The sequence below is a fragment of the Macaca fascicularis genome, chromosome 5 (assembly GCF_037993035.2).
Source record: "Macaca fascicularis isolate 582-1 chromosome 5, T2T-MFA8v1.1".
Classification (NCBI taxonomy): Eukaryota; Metazoa; Chordata; class Mammalia; order Primates; family Cercopithecidae; genus Macaca; species Macaca fascicularis.
Window position 1 is genome coordinate 7,875,832 of NC_088379.1, and position 18,891 is coordinate 7,894,722.

General features: G+C 46.6%; 1 protein-coding gene and 1 long non-coding RNA gene across 8 annotated transcripts in view; one reads left to right on the top strand and one right to left on the bottom strand.

Annotated features, from left to right (window-relative positions):
• STK32B (serine/threonine kinase 32B) overlaps positions 1-18,891 on the bottom strand; it is a 408,290-nt gene that overhangs the window by 280,222 nt on the left and 109,177 nt on the right. For all 7 annotated transcript variants that reach the window (XM_005554457.5, XM_005554455.5, XM_065544765.2 and 4 more), the window contains exon 3: positions 9,105-9,256. In XM_005554457.5, the coding sequence (XP_005554514.3) occupies positions 9,105-9,256 (152 nt within the window). The remainder of the gene's footprint in view (positions 1-9,104; positions 9,257-18,891) is intronic.
• Positions 12,399-16,407, top strand: LOC135970772 (uncharacterized). The gene is made up of 3 exons (XR_010586618.1): positions 12,399-13,322; positions 14,579-14,762; positions 16,270-16,407. It is a non-coding gene; the product is annotated as an uncharacterized lncRNA (long non-coding RNA).

An 18,891-nucleotide genomic window follows, 5' to 3' on the forward strand; every position in this document is an offset into this window, starting at 1 on the left:
GAAGTGCTGATGGAGAAGCTGTCCCAAGTTACCTAGAATATCTTGCTAAGGTCATTGACAAAGGTGGCTACACCAAACAAGAGCTTTTTCAATTAAACAAAACAACCTTATACTTATATAAGAAGGCGAACTTAATAACTGTTGTGTGTGTTCTGAATGCTCCAATCACTGGCCACCCCCCATCTCACTTCATAAAAGTACTGGAGGTAGATGCCATCTAGGACTTTTACATCTATAAAGAAGTCAATGGCTGGTTTTATTTTATAATTTAATTTTTTTTTTTTTTGAGATGGAGTTTTGCTCTTGTTGCCCAGGCTGGAGTGCAGTGGCACGATCTCAGCTGACCACAACCTCTGCTTCCTGAGTTCAAGCGATTCTCCTGCCTCAGCCTCTCCAGTAGCTGGGATTACAGGCAAGCACCACCATGCCCGGCTAATTTTGTATTTTTAGTAGAGACGGGGTTTCTCCATGCTGGTCAGGCTGGTCTTGAACTCCTGACCTCAGGTGATCTGCCCGCCTCAGGTTCCCAATGTGCTGGGATTACAGGCATGAGCCACCATGCCCGGCCAATGCCTGGTTTTAAAACTTCAAAAAAACAGGCTGACTCTTGCTAGGGGCTAATGCAATTGGTGACTTTAAGTTGAAGCCAATGCTCACTTACCATTCCAAAAATCCCAGGGCCCTTAAGAATTCTGCTAAATGTATTCTGCTTGTGTTCTATAAATGGAACAACAAAGCCTGGAAGACAGCACATCTGATTACAGAATGGTTTTCTAAATATTTTAAGCTCACTATTGAGAAAACAATACCACTGCTCAGAAAGCAAGATTCCTTTCAAAATATTACTGCTTGTTGACAATACACCTGGTCACTCAAGAGCTCTAATGGAGATGTACAAGGACATGAATGTTGTTTCCATGCCTGCCAACATAACATCTAACCTGCAGTCCGTGGATCAAGGAGTAACCTTGACCTTCACATCTTATTATTTAAGAAGCACATTTTGGGGCTGGGCGCGGTGGCTGACATCTGTAATCCTAGCACTTTGAGAGGTCGAGGCAGGCAGATTACCTGAGGTCAGGAGTTCAAGACCAGCCTGGCCAATGTGGTGAAACCCCGTCTCTACTAAAAATACAAATAGCTGGGCATGGTGGCGGCCACCTGTAGTCCCAGTTACTCAGGAGGCTAAGGCAGGAGAATAACTTGAACCCAGGAGGCAGAGGTTGCAGTAAGCTGAGATCACGCCACTGCACTCCACCCTGAGTGACAGGGCAAGACTCCGTCTCAAAAAAAAAAAAAAGGAAAAAAAAAAAAGGATATTTTGTAAGGCTAGAGCTGCCAGTGATCATGATTCTGCTGATGGATCTGGGCAAAGTAAATTGAAAATCTTCTGGAAAGAATTTGCCATTCTAGATGCCATAAGAACATCTGTGATTCATGGGAGGTCAAAATATCACCATTAACAGGAGTTTAGAAGAAACCAATTCCAACCTTCATGGGTGACTTTGAGAGGTTCAAGATTTCAGTGGAGGGAGTTACTGCAGATGTGATGGAAGTAGCAAGAGAACCAGAATTAGAAGTAGAGCCAGAAGATATCACTGAACTGTTGCAATCTCATGACCAAACTTGAACGGGTGAGGAGCTGATTCTTATGAATGAACAAAGAAAGTAGTTTCTGAAGATGGAACCTATTCCATATGAAGATGCCATGAATATTTCTGAACCAATTCAAAGGATTTAGAATATCACATAAACTTCGTTGAGAAATCAGCAGCAGAGTTTTAAAGGATTTTAAACGATTGACTCTATTTTTGAAAGAAGTTCTACCATAGGTAAAATGCCATCAAATAGCATCTCATGCTACAAAGAAATCTTCTGTCAAAGGAAGAGTTAATCATTGTGGCACACTTCATTGTTGTCTTAATTTAGGAAGTTGCCACAGCAATCACCGCTCTGATCAGTCAGCAGCCGTCAACATCAAGGCGAGACACTCCACCAGCAAAAAGATTAAAACTTGTTGAAGACTCAGATAATCATTAGTATTTTTAGCAATAAAGCATTTTTAAATTATGGCATGTACATTGTTTTTTAGACATAATTCTATTGCACACTTAATCGACTACAGTATAAACAACTTTTATATGCACTGAAAACCAAAAAATTGTGTGACTTTCTTTATTGTGACATTTGCTTCACTGTGGTCTGATACTGAACCTGCAATATTTCCGACATATGCCTGTAATGGCAGTAACAGCGGAGACCTTTATTAGTCACCTTAGGTTACCATACAAAAAAACATAGATTGGGGGCCTCCAGCAATAGAAATTTATTTCTCACAGTTCTAAAAGCTGGATATCTGAGCTCAGGGTGCCAGCAGGGGCAACTTTCTTGCTGCATCCTTAATGAGATCTCTCTCTGTGTGTGTATGTCTCTCTCTCACTATCCATCTTTCTCTCTTCTTTTTATAAGACCACAGTCCTATCAGATTAATGCCTCACTGTTATGACTTCATTTAGCTGTAATTACCTCTTAAAGACCCTGTCTCCAGATACAGAGACATTGGGGGCTGGGGTTTCAACATACGAATTTGAGGCAGGGGGACACAGTTTGGTGCATAGCAGCATCATAGCCATCAAGAGGTAGAGCTAGGATGAGAACCTGGGAAGTCAGACCTTACAGCCAAAGTGATGAAACACTCACGCTGCTTTTCTTCCCTCAGCGTTCCTCCTCTGCCACACCCATCCCACCAGGGCTCCCACTACTGGGCCACCCTCACTCTCTGGGGCATGGCTTTGCTTTTCCTCTCTCCTTTGCCTTCGTTGTCTTAAACCCAAGAGGGTAAAACAGCTTTGCATTAGAACAAGTGAAAATATTGCACGTGACAACTCCACTTGGGTCATCGCAGGCTTAGGAGCACAAATCATTCATTCTTTAGAGGCAAAACTGCTATGAAAATTAATCAATGCAGGCCTTTGCCTCTGCCAGTTACGGAGCATGTCAGCAAAAAAGAATAATGAGAAGGTGCACAGTCAGGATTTCCAAGGCTGCAATAATTCACCCTCCATGTAAAGTGATGAAAAGCTGATGTATCATTAATATGAAGTGGTGGTGTCCTTATGACCCCGACAGGCAATTCTACACTGTGTCCTCTTCCACTAGGGGTGAGAGAGGCCACCAAAGACTAGCACAGCTGGAAGACATCCATCAGGGAAGAGGTAGGGTGCGGTGCCAAGCAGGGAGGGGCCAGGGCCCCATCACAGCAGCTGTGGTAGGGAGGTGACCAGAGTGGGCCATGAAACCAGACAGCCTGGCTTCATGTCCCATCTCCTCCACTTACTAGTGGCATGACTCAGTTGCCCCATCTGTAAAATGGGACCAAAAATAGTGGGATAATAGTAGGAAATGAAAAGAGCTGTGGGGAGAATTGAAGAAGTTCAATAAGACACATATCAAGTGCCCAGGAGATGTTAGTGGTCAGCTACCTGTAAGAACTGGAAGCATTAAGGCATGGTGGGTCTGTCTGAGTCTGAATTGCAAATAACATGGTTCAGGCAAGATAGTGAACTGCTTGGGGCCCTGCTTTCTGTCTCTGAGAAATGAGCAGGGCTGATATGGAGTCTCCTGGATAAGGACACGCACATGTGGGTAGCAGGCACCAGTTCGGGAGCCGCACAGACTCTACTTGTTTTCTTCTGGAAACAGCTCTGAATTTCCCTCTGGAGAGCCCCTTCCCTCACTACCTGTCCATGAGACTCAATGGGACAAACCTCCTGCACCGTCCTCCGCTGTGTCAGGAATGGGCGTGTGACCCAAGCCAGGTCTGTCACTGCCCACAAGCCTCAGCCTCTGCTGCGGCTGTTCAGCTGGCAGGAGAAATGGGACTTGCCAGGACTCAGTGTGACTCGTGGCTCTGAATATAAAGCTAACACAGGGGAAAGCAAAAGAAGGCAGTGCAAGACCAACATCAGCTCTCAGTCTAAACGTTTTAGTTATGAAAGCCAATTCCCTTTTGTGCTTACGCAAGTTTAGGTTTTTCTCCTTCATGACAAAATAAATCCTGACCCCTGTCGTGTGCAAAGTTCTGAGCACTGACCAATGATCTGGTGACCTTTCTCCTTTTAACTTGTAGCTTGAAGGGCCATTGTCTATCAATCTACCTATCAATCATCTATCTATTTATCTATCATCTATTCATTTATTTATCATCTACCATCTCTATCATCTGTTAATCTAGCCTATCATTTATCTATCATCTATCTAATATATCCATCTATTGTTTGTCTATCATCTATGTACTTATCTATCATCTATGCATCATACATATAGGCATGTATATATGATAATAGGTGGATACTATATAAATAAGTGATAGATACACCTATTTATCTGATATGGCTGATATGGTTTGGCTGTGTCCCCACCCAAATCTCATCTTGAATTATAATCCCCACAATCCCCATGCATCATGGGAGGAACCCAGTGAAATGTATTTGAATCATGGGGCAACTTCCCCCATGCTGTTCTTGTCATAGTGAGTGAGTGAGCTCTCATAAGACCTGATGGTTTTATCAGCATCTGGCATTTTCCCCACTGGCACTCACTCCATCCTGCTGCCCTGTGAAGAAGGTGCCTGCTTCTTCTTTGCCTTCTGCCATGATTGTAAGTTTCCTGAGGCTTCCCCAGCAATACAGAACTATAAGTTAAACCTCTTTTCTTTATAAATTATTCAGTCTCAGATATTTCTTCACAGCAGCATTAGAGAATTGATGAATACAGTACATTGGTACCAAGCTAGTAGGGCGCTGCTATACGGACACCCAAAAATGTGGAAGCAACTTTGTAACTGGGTAACAGGCAGAGGTTGCAACAGATTGGAGAGCTCAGAAGAAGACAAAAAGATGTGGGAAAGTTGGAAACTCCTAGAGACTTGTTGGTTTTGTCCAAAATGCTGATAGTGTTATGAGCAATTAAGTCCAGGCTGAGGTAGTCTTAGATGGAGATGAGGGACCTGTTGGGAACTGGAGTAAAGGTCACTCTTGCTATGCTTTAGCAAAGAGACGGTCAGCATGTTGCCCCTGCCCTAGAGATCTGTGGAACTTTGAACTTGGGAGAGATGATTTAGGGTATCTGGTGGAAGAAATTTCTAAACAGCAAAATGTTCAAGAGGATGCAGAGCATAAATGTTTGGAAAATTTGCAGACTGACAACGTGATAGAAAAGAAAAACCCATTTTCTGGGAAGAAATTCAACCCGGCTGTAGAAATTTGCATAAGTAATGAGGAGACAAATGCTGATCACCAAGACAATGGGGAAAATGTCTCCAGGACATGTCAGAAACCTTCACAGCAGCCCCTCCCATCACAGGCCCAGAGGCCTAGAAGGGAAAAATGGTTTCATGGGCCAGGCCCAGGGCCTTACTTTTTGTGCAGTCTTGAAAGTTGGTGCCCTGTGTCCCAGCTGTAGCTATAAAAGGCCAAAGTTCAGCTCAGGCTGTTGCTTCAGAGGGTGCAAGCCGCAAACCTTGGTGGCTTACATGTTGTGTTGGGCCTACAGATGCATAGAAATCAAGAATTGAGGTTTGTGAACCTCTGCCTAGATTTCACAGGATATACAGAAACACCTGGATGTCCAAGCAGAAGTCTGCTGCAGGGGCAGAGCCCTCATGGAGAACCTCTGCTAGGGCAGTGCAGGAGGGATATGAGGGAGCAGAGCCTCCACACAGAGTCCCCACTGGGACACTGCCTAGTGGAGTTGTGAGAAGACAGCCACTGTCCTCCAGACTCCAGAATGACAGATACACTGACAACTTGCACCATGCACCTGGAAAATCACAGATACTCAATGCCATCTGTGAAAGCAGCTGGGAAGGAGGCCGTACCCTGCAAAGCCACAGAGGCAGAGCTGCCCAAGCCCTGGGGAGCCCAACTCTTGCATCATCGTGACCTGGATGTTAGGCATAAAGTCAAAGGAGATCATTTTGGAATGACTCCCTGTTGGATTTTGGACTTGTGTGGGGCCTGTAGCCCCCTTGTTTTGGCCAATTTCTCCCATTTGGAATGGGTATATTTACCTAATGCCTGTACCCTCATTGTATCTAGGAAGTAACTAACTTGCTTTTTATTTTACAGGCTCACAGGTGGAAGGGACTTGTCTTGTCTCCGATGAGACTTTGCACTTGGACTTTTGGGTTAAGGCTGGAATAAGTTAAGACTTTGGGGGACTGTTGGGAAGGTTTGATTGTGTTTTGAAATGTGAGGACATGAAATCTGAGAGCAACCAGGGGCAGAATGATATGGTTTGGCTGTGTCCTCACCCAAGTCTCATCTTGAACTGTAATCCCTATAATGCCCACATGTCATGGGAGGGACCTGGTGGAAGGTAATTAAATCATGAGGGTGGTTTCCCCCATGCTGTTCTGGTGATACTGAGTTCACACAAGATCTGATAGTTCTATAAGTGTCTGGCATTTTCCCCACTGGCACTCACTCCATCCTGCTGCCCTGTGAAGAAGGTGCCTGCTTCTCCTTTGCCTTCTGCCCTGACTGTAAGTTTCCCGAGGCCTCCCCAGTCATGTGAAACTGTGAGTCAATTAAACTTTCCTTTATAAATTACCTAGTTTGGGCAGTTCTTTATAGCAGTAGGAGAGTGAACTAATACACATACACACATATATAACCTCTTACAGTGAACAATAGTTTTACTTACAGAAAATATACTTTCATGTCTTCTTTTCAGTTAATTCTCAAAACAGTCCTAGCGGTAAACAAGGCATTATTACGTAATTATGACAAGTGAGGAAGCTGAGGCCCAGAGTCTGAGGGGTGACTCCAAAGTCAAGCAGTAGGCTCACCCCTTTCTTGCTTATGATGGAAATAAAATACAAAGCCACCAAAGGCTGACATTTGCAGATAATTTTCTTATATACCCAGCCCTGTCATGTAACCAAAGGGCATCTGTTGCTAGACCATGAACAGAGGATCAAGAAATGGTGTCTAAGACTGGGCGCAGTGGCTTATGTCTGTAATCCCAGTACTTTGGGAGACTGAGGTGGGCAGATCACCTGAGGTCAGGAGTTCGAGACCAGCCTGGCCAATGTGGTGAAATCCTGTCTCTACTAAGAATATAAAAATTAGCCAGGTGTGGTGGCAGGAGCTTGTAATCCCAGCTACTTTGGAGTCTGAGGCAGGAGAATCACTTAAACCTTGGAGGCGGAGATTGCAGTGAGCTGAGATTGCACGATTGCACTCCAGCCTGGGTGACAAGAGTAAAACTTCACCTCAAAAAAAAAAATGGTGCCTAAGAAAAGGCTGCTCCAACACATTCCTCTCCTTTAACACACATCATACAAGCTCCACTAGGCATCTGATTTTCTTAGTCCACCTAAAGGTGTCCCACCTGAAAAACTTCAGGTTCAGAGATATTCCTCTCAGAAGTATTTTCATTGGCAAAATAATTAGAAACAGCCCAAGTAACTTACGTGACAGAATGAAGGTTTGATTAGATGGTTTATTGTGCTTTTCCTTAATGGAATATTATGTAGCCATTAAAAATGATTTACAAAAAGTTTGCAGTAATAAGGAGATAGTGCTCCTGCCAGATATTAATTCAGAAAAAAAAATACAAAATTTAGCTGAATGTTTATATATCAATAACACATACAGTTATATGTCATTTATATGAAAAAATACAAGAAAAGGAGTATAAAAATAATTACACATGGAATTTTAATCTGAACCCGAAGAGATGCTGGGTAATTATTGTTTTCTTATGTATTTTATTCTCTATATTTTGCCAGGAACATATGTTGCTGTTTGGATTAAAGATTCACTTTAGAAAATTCCCTTGCATAGCAATCAAAACACAAAGGGGTTTATTTATCCCAAACAATCAAAGTGTTTAGATCACTGTGTAGAGACACAAGGAACTCTGAGTGGAGACTGAGACTCTGGCAGACAAGATTTGGTTTGGGTTTTCTCCATGGCAATGCCCACGTCTGTGGCACCTGGCACTCACACCTTGATTTTCTCAAATGGGACAATCTGTGTTCCTCTTTGTTCTGCTATCATTCAATGTTCAAAGTGCTTCTAAGTGTGCAGAGCAACCGAAATCAGTGGTGGTAAAGTACGTGCAAAGCTAGACTCACCCCTCCAGGGTGGCCGTCCCAGCTCTTAAGGTCAGTGGGTCAACTGAGCCGCTGAATGAAACGGTCAGAATTCGTTTCCTAAAGCAGCCTGTTCTCTCTCTCCCCTTCAACACAACCCAGCTTAGGAAACACTTGCTAAGTCCCTCCAATGTGTCAGATACTGTGTTAGACTCCCAGAAACAAGCAATTTCTGTGTGAGGACAGATAAGTAATGCAATAATCTGGGTTCACTGTGATAAAGATGGTGTTAGGTCAAACACAGGACAAGACAGGTCGTAAGGGGCACTCAGCTGGCCTGTGGGTCTTCAAGGGCTCTTAGGAACCTAAGGGTTTCCTAAGGTGGGTGCCAGGAATGCACAAGTGTTGGTTAGGGGACGCTGGAGACGGGGACGTGAGTGTTTTAGGAAGAGGTTTCACACGCAAAAGCACAGAGGCAGGGAACCACCAACAGGCTGTGTTTCTAGGATGCAAATTTAAAGTGAAGATATAGCCAAGGATGGAGTGAAAGTTCTGAAACATGGGTCATGGCAGGTTTTGGGGGCTGGATTGAGAATTCCGAATTTGGTACTTCCATGATGGGCAGCCATCTGTACTGAAGTAGAATACTGGTTCCCAGTGGCCCTTCCTGCCATCAGCTCTACGGCTGTGACTTTCTGAAACACTGAGCTCCCCACTCCCTTTAGTAGCCTATCCTTGGCATTCTCTTATAACGTTCCACATATCTTCTCAAATACACAAAACCTTTCTCCATTTATTTTCCACTCCGATTCATCAGATAAGAGGACAGAATTAAAATGAAAATGAAACATATGCCTATAGACTTCATCAGAAAACGTATTCTACAAAATAGTTAAGAATAACTGAACCCAGAACATTTCATCCCTTTCTCTTTACCATGCAGAAGAGTCCTTCAAATTTGCATTTGGCTCCCCATAGGAGCCCTGGATAGAGCCACACTCACCATAGATTGACCAGGAAGGGGTGCTCCAGCCCTTGCATGATCTGCAGCTCCCGGAAGACATTCCGAACCTCATCCCTCTCGATGCACTTCTGCTTGTTCATGTACTTCATTGCGTACATTTTCTTAGTGTCTCGCTTCTGCACGATGCATACCTGAGTAACAGCCAAAGGGGAGAACATTCAGGCCAACAATAGAAAAGGAAGACAAAGGAGAAAAGCCACCCCGCACTGCATTTTTACTTCCGGATTCACGTCCCTGTTCTTAAAATCTGCTAGCGGAGCAGCTCTGTTAAGTGAGCCACAACCTCTCTGCATCTGCCAAATGGAGGAGTTGGACCAGATTCATCGGTTTATTAAATATTTACATGAGCACTGGCCAGGTCCTAAGTGCTGAAAGAGGAGATGCAAACACAGAAGACGGAAGAAGCAGGCCTGCCCTCAAGAGGCTCACAGCCCATGAGGAAAATAGATAAAAGCAAAAAGCACCAGTGACTATAACCCTGAGATGTGTGGCATGCACAAGTGTTGCAGACTTCTGTGCCCACCTGAAATCTCCTCACCTTTCCTACTTCTGCACCCACCTGCCTGACTTCCATCCACCAGTCCTGCATTTCTCTCCCTGAGGACTCTCTTTTGCCAGTAGGGCCCACTTTGCTGCCCATGCAGCAGACCAGCCAAGCCAGGGAATTAATGCCCTCAGACCAACACTCGATCCACGACTGTTAGAAACCGGAGTATCAGCACCCCCTCTCCCTTGCCCGTCACCTGGGATGAGGCTGAGGCCGGTGTTTTACACTGGCTCCTGCAGTTTGTAAGTTTGCCCAGCCCCGCAGTGGGGTAACAGGCTTGACAGCACACCCTTTCCTGGCTGTCTCCCTTCCCATCCTTCCCTGTGTTCTCTTTGCCTCTCCCATGCCCTGTCCTCAAATCCTTGCCTTGGAGCCTGATTCTGGAGAAACCCAAACTCAGACACATGGGTTCTGGGGGAGCACAGGAGAAGCTGGGGACAGCTATGACGACAGTGGTCCTGTATTGAACACTCTACTGCAGGCCAGACACTGAGCAAATTATCTCCTTAATCATCTCACTGAATCCCTCTAAGAACCTTATGGATAAGGCATGAGGAAGCTGTAGCCCCAAGTATACTAATTAACTTGTTCAGAGTTCAACAAACCACCAAGTGGCAGGGTGGGGGTTCAAATCCATAAGGCCTGGACTTTTGAGTGACTGCCTTACCTGGGGGCAGTTGGGGGCAGGGTGGGAAGATGGGAGCTGTCAGAGAAGGCTCTCCGCAGGATCAAAACCGGGGGGGTAAGCTCTAAAGGATGGGAAGACGATAAGGGTGAAGGAAGAGGCTTCGAAGGAAAGGGAACCCTGTAAAGGAGGGCGTGGAGCCGAGGAGACACAGCAAGCATGGCAGGAAAAGTGAGCAGGGCTGACACGCACCACGTGGCATGGACAGTTAACAAGGATTGTATGAGCTAGTCTTCCCAACACCCCAAGGAAGGACTGTATTGGTTCCCTGGACAGTTAGCAAGGATTGTGTGAGTTAATCTTTCCAACACCTCGAGGAGGGATGGTGTCGGTTCCTCAGGTTGCTATAACAGTACCTCAAACTGGGGGGCTTAAATAACAGAAATTTATTGGCTCATAGTTCTGAGGGCTAAAGTCCAAAACCAGGTGTAAGCAGGGCCCTGCCCCCTCTGAAGGCTCCTGGGGGGATCCTCCCTTGCCTCTTCCAGAGTGGAGCAGCTCCAGCAACCCCTGGTGCTTACAGCTGCCCTTGGCTTACAGCTGCAGCACTTCCGTCCTAGCCTCCGTTGTCACATGGCATCCTCCCCTACGTCTCTGCGTCATTCATCTTCTCACAAGGACACCAGTCAGTGTGGACTTAGGGTCTACCCTAATCTAGTATGACTTCATCTTAACTAATTAGACTTACAATGATATCACTGCCAAATAAGGCCACATTCTGAGGTTCCAAGAGGACTTGAATTTGGAGGGAGTGGGACACCGTTCCATCAAGGACAATGACTATTAACTATCCCTGCTTTACAGAGAAAGGAAAGTGAGGCCTAGAAAGGTTTTAGTGCTTTCTGAAGGCTCAACTCCAACCTGGGCTCTCTGCTTCCCCAGCTCTCACTTTTCAACCACAGCGCGGCCTCCCTGAGAAATGGGACATGCTGGAAAACGCCAGCAATAACACCGTCGGCCTGAGGACCCAGCGAAGGAGTTCAGGCTTTTCTCCTGGCATCACAGCCACTCTTCTGTTGAAAACTGGACCCCATTCAGCTCTGACACGTTGCAAATCTATTCAAGGCAGATACAGTACGATGGCAGAAGCCTGAATTCCAACTCTGGCTTTGGTTCTTGCTGCCTCTCTTGGCCTCAGTCTCAGCATATGTCTGAACTGAGTCAGCAAAACCCACCCGGCACCACTGGGGTGAAACTAAACAGGACCGGGAAGTGGGAGTGCCAGGCGGCACTGTGGGATGATAAATGTCAACTGCATCTCAATTAAATAGCATGTTTCATGAAATCTGCAAAAAGATGGTCTTTCCAGAGTACAATTTGCAGCATGAGGTCGAAGGCCCACGGAACACCCATTTCCAGTAGTGAACATGAGAATATAAAATGCAAGGAGGCAAAGGTATGATGTACAAATGTACCCTCAGGGGTCCTGGCTTTGTGGGAATCCAAGCAAGGACTTCTGGAGGCCCGGGCACCAGGCCCTGAGACCCACATCTGAAGCCAGACATGTCGTGGGAGGATAATCCCACTAATTAGAATTTGTCATCTCTCTCACTTCTCATTTGCCTTCTCAGAAGAGACGGCGGGCACTGCCTCTGCGGGGCCGGGGCCTGACTGTCAGCTGGCTGCATCACTGTGAAAAGCTTAGACTGGAATGAGGGTCTGCGCAGCGCCCCAGGGGACCGCGTCCCTTCAGATAAAGACATCCATGGCGCTCCTGGGTTTCAAGGGATGGCTCTCACCTCAGCTCAGAGACATTTTAGGAACTCGAAGAGATTCTCCAAAATTAAAACTGCCTTTCAAAGAAGAACTAATGATTTCAATAGAGCTTGGAAGTTTGACTTTTCAATTCAAGCAAAAGCAGGCGGTTGGTACAGGATATTGGATGCAGTCTGGAAGTTCTGATTTGCAAATAAGAGAGACCAAGGATCAGGGGTCTTGGCCAGCTGGATGCAGAGCTCTGAGTGCGGCTGGGATCCATTAATCATCTGGACCTTGGCGACCTCCCCGGTAAATTGAGGGCTAAGACCACATGCTCTCCAGAGCACCTCAGAAGCATTCCGTTTCTCAGGAACACAGAGCAAAGAGGGCTAGACCAGGGGTCAGGAGAGCTGGGCTCTGAACCTAGCCCTCTTGCAGACTATGAGTGGGGCTGTGCACAAATCCTGGCCCCTCTGGACTTGCTTCCTCACTGACCAAGAAGGGCTGGTAACAACAACTGACTTAACCTGACCAGGAGATAAAGGCTTTAAAAAAAAAAAAAAAAAAAAAAAAGAGCCAAGTTATATCCAATGCACTGAGTGGAGACAAGGGTCTTCCTGGGAGTCACAGTCACAGAGAGTTTGAGCTCAGGGGCTACTCTGAGCAGGGCTTAAATTCCAGCTCTTTGCTGTGTGACCACAGGCGAGTCGCCTACCGTCTCTGAGCCTCATTCTGCTCATCAGAGCTCCTGCTGTTCACCCTGTGCTAATACGGTGTGAAGCTAGCAGCCTGCAGCCTGTAGCCTGGAAAAGGCCCCACTCCAGAATCTGACCGTGCTGCTGCCTTAATCTGGGACTTGCAGCCTCTAGAAACGGGAGAAATAAATCTCTGTTCTTTCAGACACCCAGTCTATGGCATGTGTGACAGCAGCCCAGGCAGACCAAGACAGTACCCTTATTTGGATAAGGGTCTTTGCAGATGTAATAGTTAAGGATCTCAGGATGAGATCATCCTGGATTAGGATGGGCCCAAATTAAATGACGAGTGTCCTTATAAGGGAAGGGGAGGAGACACATCCAGGGGGAAGGCTACGTGAGGACGGATGCAGAGGCTGGAGTGATAAATCTACAAGCCAAGGAATGCCGAGGCTGGCCAGCAGCACCAGAAGCTGGGTGACAGCATGGGACAGACCCACCTTCAGAGTCTCTAGAAGGAAACTACCCCGCCCACAGCTGGATTCAAGACTTCTGGCCTTCAAAACTGTAAGGTAATAAATTTCCATTGTTTTAAGCCACCTGGTTTAAGAAGCTATCACAATCTATAAGTGTCCACCACTGCCACCCACCAGTGGCTAAATAACCTGGCCAAACACTCTGTGGTCCTCAGTCTCCTCCACTGTGAAATGGGTCTACAGAGCCGCCCCTCCCAGGTCCACAGTCAGGTCTCCATGGGACAGAGTGGCAAGAGCCAGCCACAGCATGTGAAGAAGCAGAAAACACAGGCTGGTGGAGTAAGGGGCGGACTGATGCCTGGACCCAAACCCTGAGCCTCTGGCAAAGTGTCCTCTTTCCATGGGTTCCCTGTAACTAGAGTGATTTCTGGTATTTTAAGGTTTAACGTTTGGAATTTCAGAAATAGGGAGAATTCACTGATAGCTTCCAAACTGGCCACCCCACCTCTGCTCTGGTCTCTGCAGATGTCCTTTTGCCTGGTGAGAATGTCTGAAAAATCAAAGACTTAAAGCCTGTAAGAACCTTCTTTTGCCTTCAGAAAATGTTCGAAGTCAAGGTCTTGGCATTCAAAGACCTTGTCCCCTCTAACATATTTCTCGCTCGCTCTTTCCCCCACACACACACCCTTCACTCTACCTCAAACTCTTTAGAATTTCCTTGTAGATTTTCTCTAGTACCAACCTCTCCTGCCCTTGTTACCTTCTTCCCTGACCTACTGCCACCCAATCTGGCCTTTCCAGACTGGCTAGCTCCATCTCTGCCCAGACGTTACATCTTCCGGAACCTTCCCTTTAATCCTCAAAGCTGTATGTGCTGCCCTTCCCACTGAGCTGCCATAAGTCCTGTTTCTACTGTAAGGCTTGACATACTGTATTATAAACCCCTGTTATGATCTGGCAGTCAGACTCCAAGCACCCTGAAGACAGAGGCCATGTCAACTCAGTTCCTGTTCAGGGGCTCACACGTGTGAAAGTGTCACCTTTCTGCATTAGCATATTTCACTTACTCTGCCTGGAATACCCTCCCTGCAAGCCTTCTCCTGCCTCACTCCTTGCCTGCCATTGGCTCAATGCTTCCCTGGCCCTGACCTCCAAGTCTGAATCCTCAAAGCAGCTGAATTTCATACACACTGGTCTATTATGTCCCACATGGCCCAGAGCAGGTCAGTGGTCCTCAGTGACTCCATATTTACAGTGTAGGAAGAGAGGCTTCCATACCTCCCTGCCCCAAATCCCATGACAACCACGTGATTGAGGGATCTGCTGAAACTGATATTGCATTTTGGCCTGAGAGCTCACAACAGGTGCCCTAGAAGGAAGCTGAACACTTGTCACCAACGGCAGACTTTATCCAGGTCCTGGGAACCTTCAACTTCAAAATAGAAGAGCTACGTCTCGAGTGGCACCTCGCCCAAGTTTGGGGTCCTTGGCAGGGCTGCTCAGAGCCCTCTTCTACAGGAAATCACAGTTAATGAGGTGAGAACAAGCAATTTGGCCAAAGCCACCCAAGCTGCTACTGAAAGGCAAGCACCCAATTAACATTCCTCATTAGTCTAATTCAATTAGGATCTGATGTCATCATTATTAATTACAATTAATGGGACAGTTAGATAAATGCTAGCTAGCATGGATTTCAGCTGATTTGCTGTAGGAAAGGCATGCCAAGCACACTGAGCATCAGAAATTTGGGAATGGATCCTGAGTCAGTGGAGAAGGCGGCTGGAGCGTACTGAGAACCTGCAATGCACCTGCATGTGGTGGTCACAGTCCTGACTTTACAGTATATTCGGGGCTCTGATGATGTTGATTCTGTAGCACATCCAAAGCTCTGGGAGGCCCTGGGATTTTGTATTTTTTTAGATGTGCCCCAGTGAAGGCTGAAGTACAGCCCGAGTTGAGAATGATTTTTTTTTTTTGAGATGGAGTCTTCCTCTGTCGCCCAGGCTGTGGTGCAGTGGCCAGATCTCAGCTCACTGCAAGCTCCGCCTCCTGGGTTTACGCCATTCTCCTGCCTCAGCCTCCCGAGTAGCTGAGACTACAGGCGCCCGCCACCTCGCCCGGCTAGTTGTTTTGTTTTGTTTTTTTTTTTTTGTATTTTTTAGTAGAGACAGGGTTTCACCACATTAGCCAGGATGGTCTCGATCTCCTGACCTCATGATCTGCCCGTCTCGGCCTCCCAAAGTGCTGGGATTACAGGCTTGAGCCACCGTGCCCGGCAGATTTTACTGGAATCTTCAAGAAAGTCCTTGCTTGGTGTCTTCACAGCACCCTTTATGGTCAGGACTCTAATTGCTGGTTAGCAGCTCAGGCAACCCAAGCTCCAGGCTGACAGACGAGTACAGAACAGAGAGGCTAGAGCTGTGCCAGAAACCCAGGACTATGGGATACAAAGTCTCAAGGATCCTTTCATAGTAAGCCTGGGCTGCCCTCTTCTCATCTTGCTTGCTGGCCAGCTGTGGGTCTGACTCTACCCCATCAACGGGACCTGAGGCAGACACTGGGCTAGTTCTTCTCTGTGTTGCCGACCTCTACCATCCCCCAGCTTGAGTAGCACACAGCAAAAACTGTTGAATGAATAAACCACTACAGTGTGATATTAAAAGACTCTGGTTGTGCTTGCAGGGACAAGATTCTGGGAAATGACCAATTTGGGGTGGGTGGGGGGTAAGAAAAACAGAATTAAACTTGATTACTAAAGAGATGATCAAGCTGGCTACTATTGCTCAAATAATTCACTGAAAGACAACTATCTTTGGCAGATGAAGCTTTTTACTACTTAATATGCAACCTCCCCTTTTCTCCTTTACAGCAGGACCATTTACTTCAAGAAAGCAATGTGATCCGTCCTATACGCACTTACAGCCAGCAACAGCCACTGTTCTAACCAAGGACATGTTAGTTTGCTAGAGGTTTCTAGGGGAAGTCCTGCTTTCTGCATAAAAGAGAGTAACTACAGACGGTCTCACCTTTTTCTCTTCTCCAGCTTTCTTCCTGTCCTTCCTACCTTGAACACAGATGTAATGTCTGGAACAGCAGCAGCCCCTTGTGACCATGAGGCCAAGAAAGTCTCAGAGACGCTGAATTTGCTATCATGGAGCCTCCTGCCTTCAGATTTCTTGTTATGTGGGAAAAATAAACCCCTCTTTGTTTAAGCCACCATGAGGCAGGTTTTTTCGTTCCTTGCTGCTGAGTCTACCACAAATGATACACAAATTATGACTTTTCACAGCACATAAATCCCATGTGGGCTCTGATCAATGGTGGTCTCACCGGAGGGATCAAAAGTTGGTCTCAAGAAAAATACTTATTTGGAGGAATATGTCGCTCAATAATATTAAGTACGTGCCATGGGCCTGGTACCATGTCAGCCATGAGGATATCACTCTCCCCTGGGAACCCGAGGAATAATGGGATAATCAGACAATATGCAGGAATAAAGGCCAAAGTCCTTCACTGTGGATCCCCAGGCCCTAAGTGGCCTGGTCCTAGTTCCCCTCCTACTTCCCACAGTGACTTCTGCTCCTTCCCTGTACCCACCATGCTCTTCTCAGGCATCCACAGGTCTTGGGCCCTTGTCTTCTTCAGGCTCTGCTCACTGGTCATGTTACCAGCTAAGCCACCTCTGACCTCCCTGTGCAAAGGGGCAAAGCCCTCCCCAGCACCCCAGCCTCCCTCTCTGCTGCGCTCCCATCACAAGACATGCTTCCTGCTTCATTCATACATTGTTCACTTCCCCTACTGAGTTGTGAACCCTATGACAACAGGGATTTTTCTCTTATGTTCACTGTATCATCCTCAGCGTCTGGCACACAGCAGGCACCTAGCTGATAATTGTGGCTGAATGAATGAAAGAGTCATTACTATTTAGAAAACACATGGGAGAGGTGAGTACATGGGGCTAAGGGACCCCAGAAGGGGGATCCTAAACCAGATGTGGGATTTAGGAAAGGCAATCTGGAAAAGGTAGCATTTGAACCTTAGCATAGTCAGCAAGGGTTGGTCTCATGAGGACGGAGGTATGGGGAGGGGGAGAAGGAAGGGGGTTACCAGGAGAGGGCACAGCCTCTGTGGAAGTTCAGAGAGATGAGACGTGCCGTGGCACATGTTCACACGTTGGTCGTTTTCTCAACTTCCCATCTGTACAGTGGGGATGAGTGGTATTTGCCTTAATGGGCAGTTATAAAGACTCCATGGTAAGCACTGAGTATGCTGCTCATCACGAGTGTGTGATCGGCATCCATCTCTCTTCTGAGGAACACAGGCCATTGTGGAGATGCGCAAAGTGGCCCAAGAAGGGCTTCAGGAATGAGTTCGTGCTTGTCTGGTGTGATGGATAGTTTTCTGTGTCAACTGGGCGGCGCCATGGTGCCGAGATTTTTTTTGTCAAACATGATTCTGAATGTGTCTGTGCAGGTGTTTTGGGGTGAGGTTGATATTAAACTGGTGGACTTTGAAGACAGGATTGCCCTCTGTAAGATGGGTGGACTTCCTCAATCTGTTGAAGGCCTGAATGAAGTAAAAGACTGACTTCCTATGAGAGGGATTCTGCAGCAGATGCCCTTCAGACTTGATCTGTAGCCTCAGCTTCTTCCTGAGTCTCCAGCCTGACTGTTTATCCTAAAGATTTGGATTTGGCAGCTTTCATAATCATATAATCAATGAAATCAATCAAACTCCAATAACTTATAGTTACACCCCATCGGTTCTGTTTCACTAGAGAACCTCGAGTAAAACATCTGGTAATGAGACAGCCGGTATCAGAATTCAGCACCTGAATTCAACTTCCTACCAGCCTAGAGAGCCACTGTAGCCATGAGTACTGGCATTTGGCATTTCTCCATAGTCCCTTAAAGAGTAAGCACACAAAGCTCAAACAGCTTGTTACTTGGTTCCAAAATACGTTTTCCTCAGTCAGCGTACACAGACTGCACCATGGGGCACCCCTTTGGTAAGTACAGCCCTACAGTGTCCGAACCGTGTTCCAGCAAAGCAGGCCGGCCCATGGGGAGCTGAGAAGCAGTATCCTCCTGCCCCTTATCAGTGAGTTCCAGCCCGTGTTGGCCAAAGCTTGCTGGTATTCACCTGCAACATTGTACAACTGACATCACTGAGATGAGATGACAGAGGTGAGTGATGGGGGAGGTGACAGATGGCTTGAATGACATGTTTAAAGGGTTGGTGCCATGGGCTAAACTGTATGTCCCCCAAGTTCGTATGCTGCCGTCCTAACCCCTAGCACCTCAGGATGTGACTGTATTTGGACATGGAGGCTTTAAAGAGGTAATTAAGGTAAAACGAGGTCTTTGGGTGGGCCCCAATCCAATATGACTGTGTCTTGTAAGAAGAGGGATCAGGACAGACACACACACAGAGGGCTGACCATGTGAGGATACAGGGAGAAGACATGGGCATCTGCAAGGCAAGGAAAGAGGCCTTGGAAGAAGCCAACCCTGCCAATTCCTTGACTCGGACTTCAGCCTCCGGACCTGTGAAAACTCCATGTTGTTGTTCAGCCCCCCCACTGTGTAGTCCTTTGTTGTGGCAGCTCCAGCAGACTAACACCATTGACTTTTGTTCTGAGAGCACTGGGGAGCTGTCTTAAAAG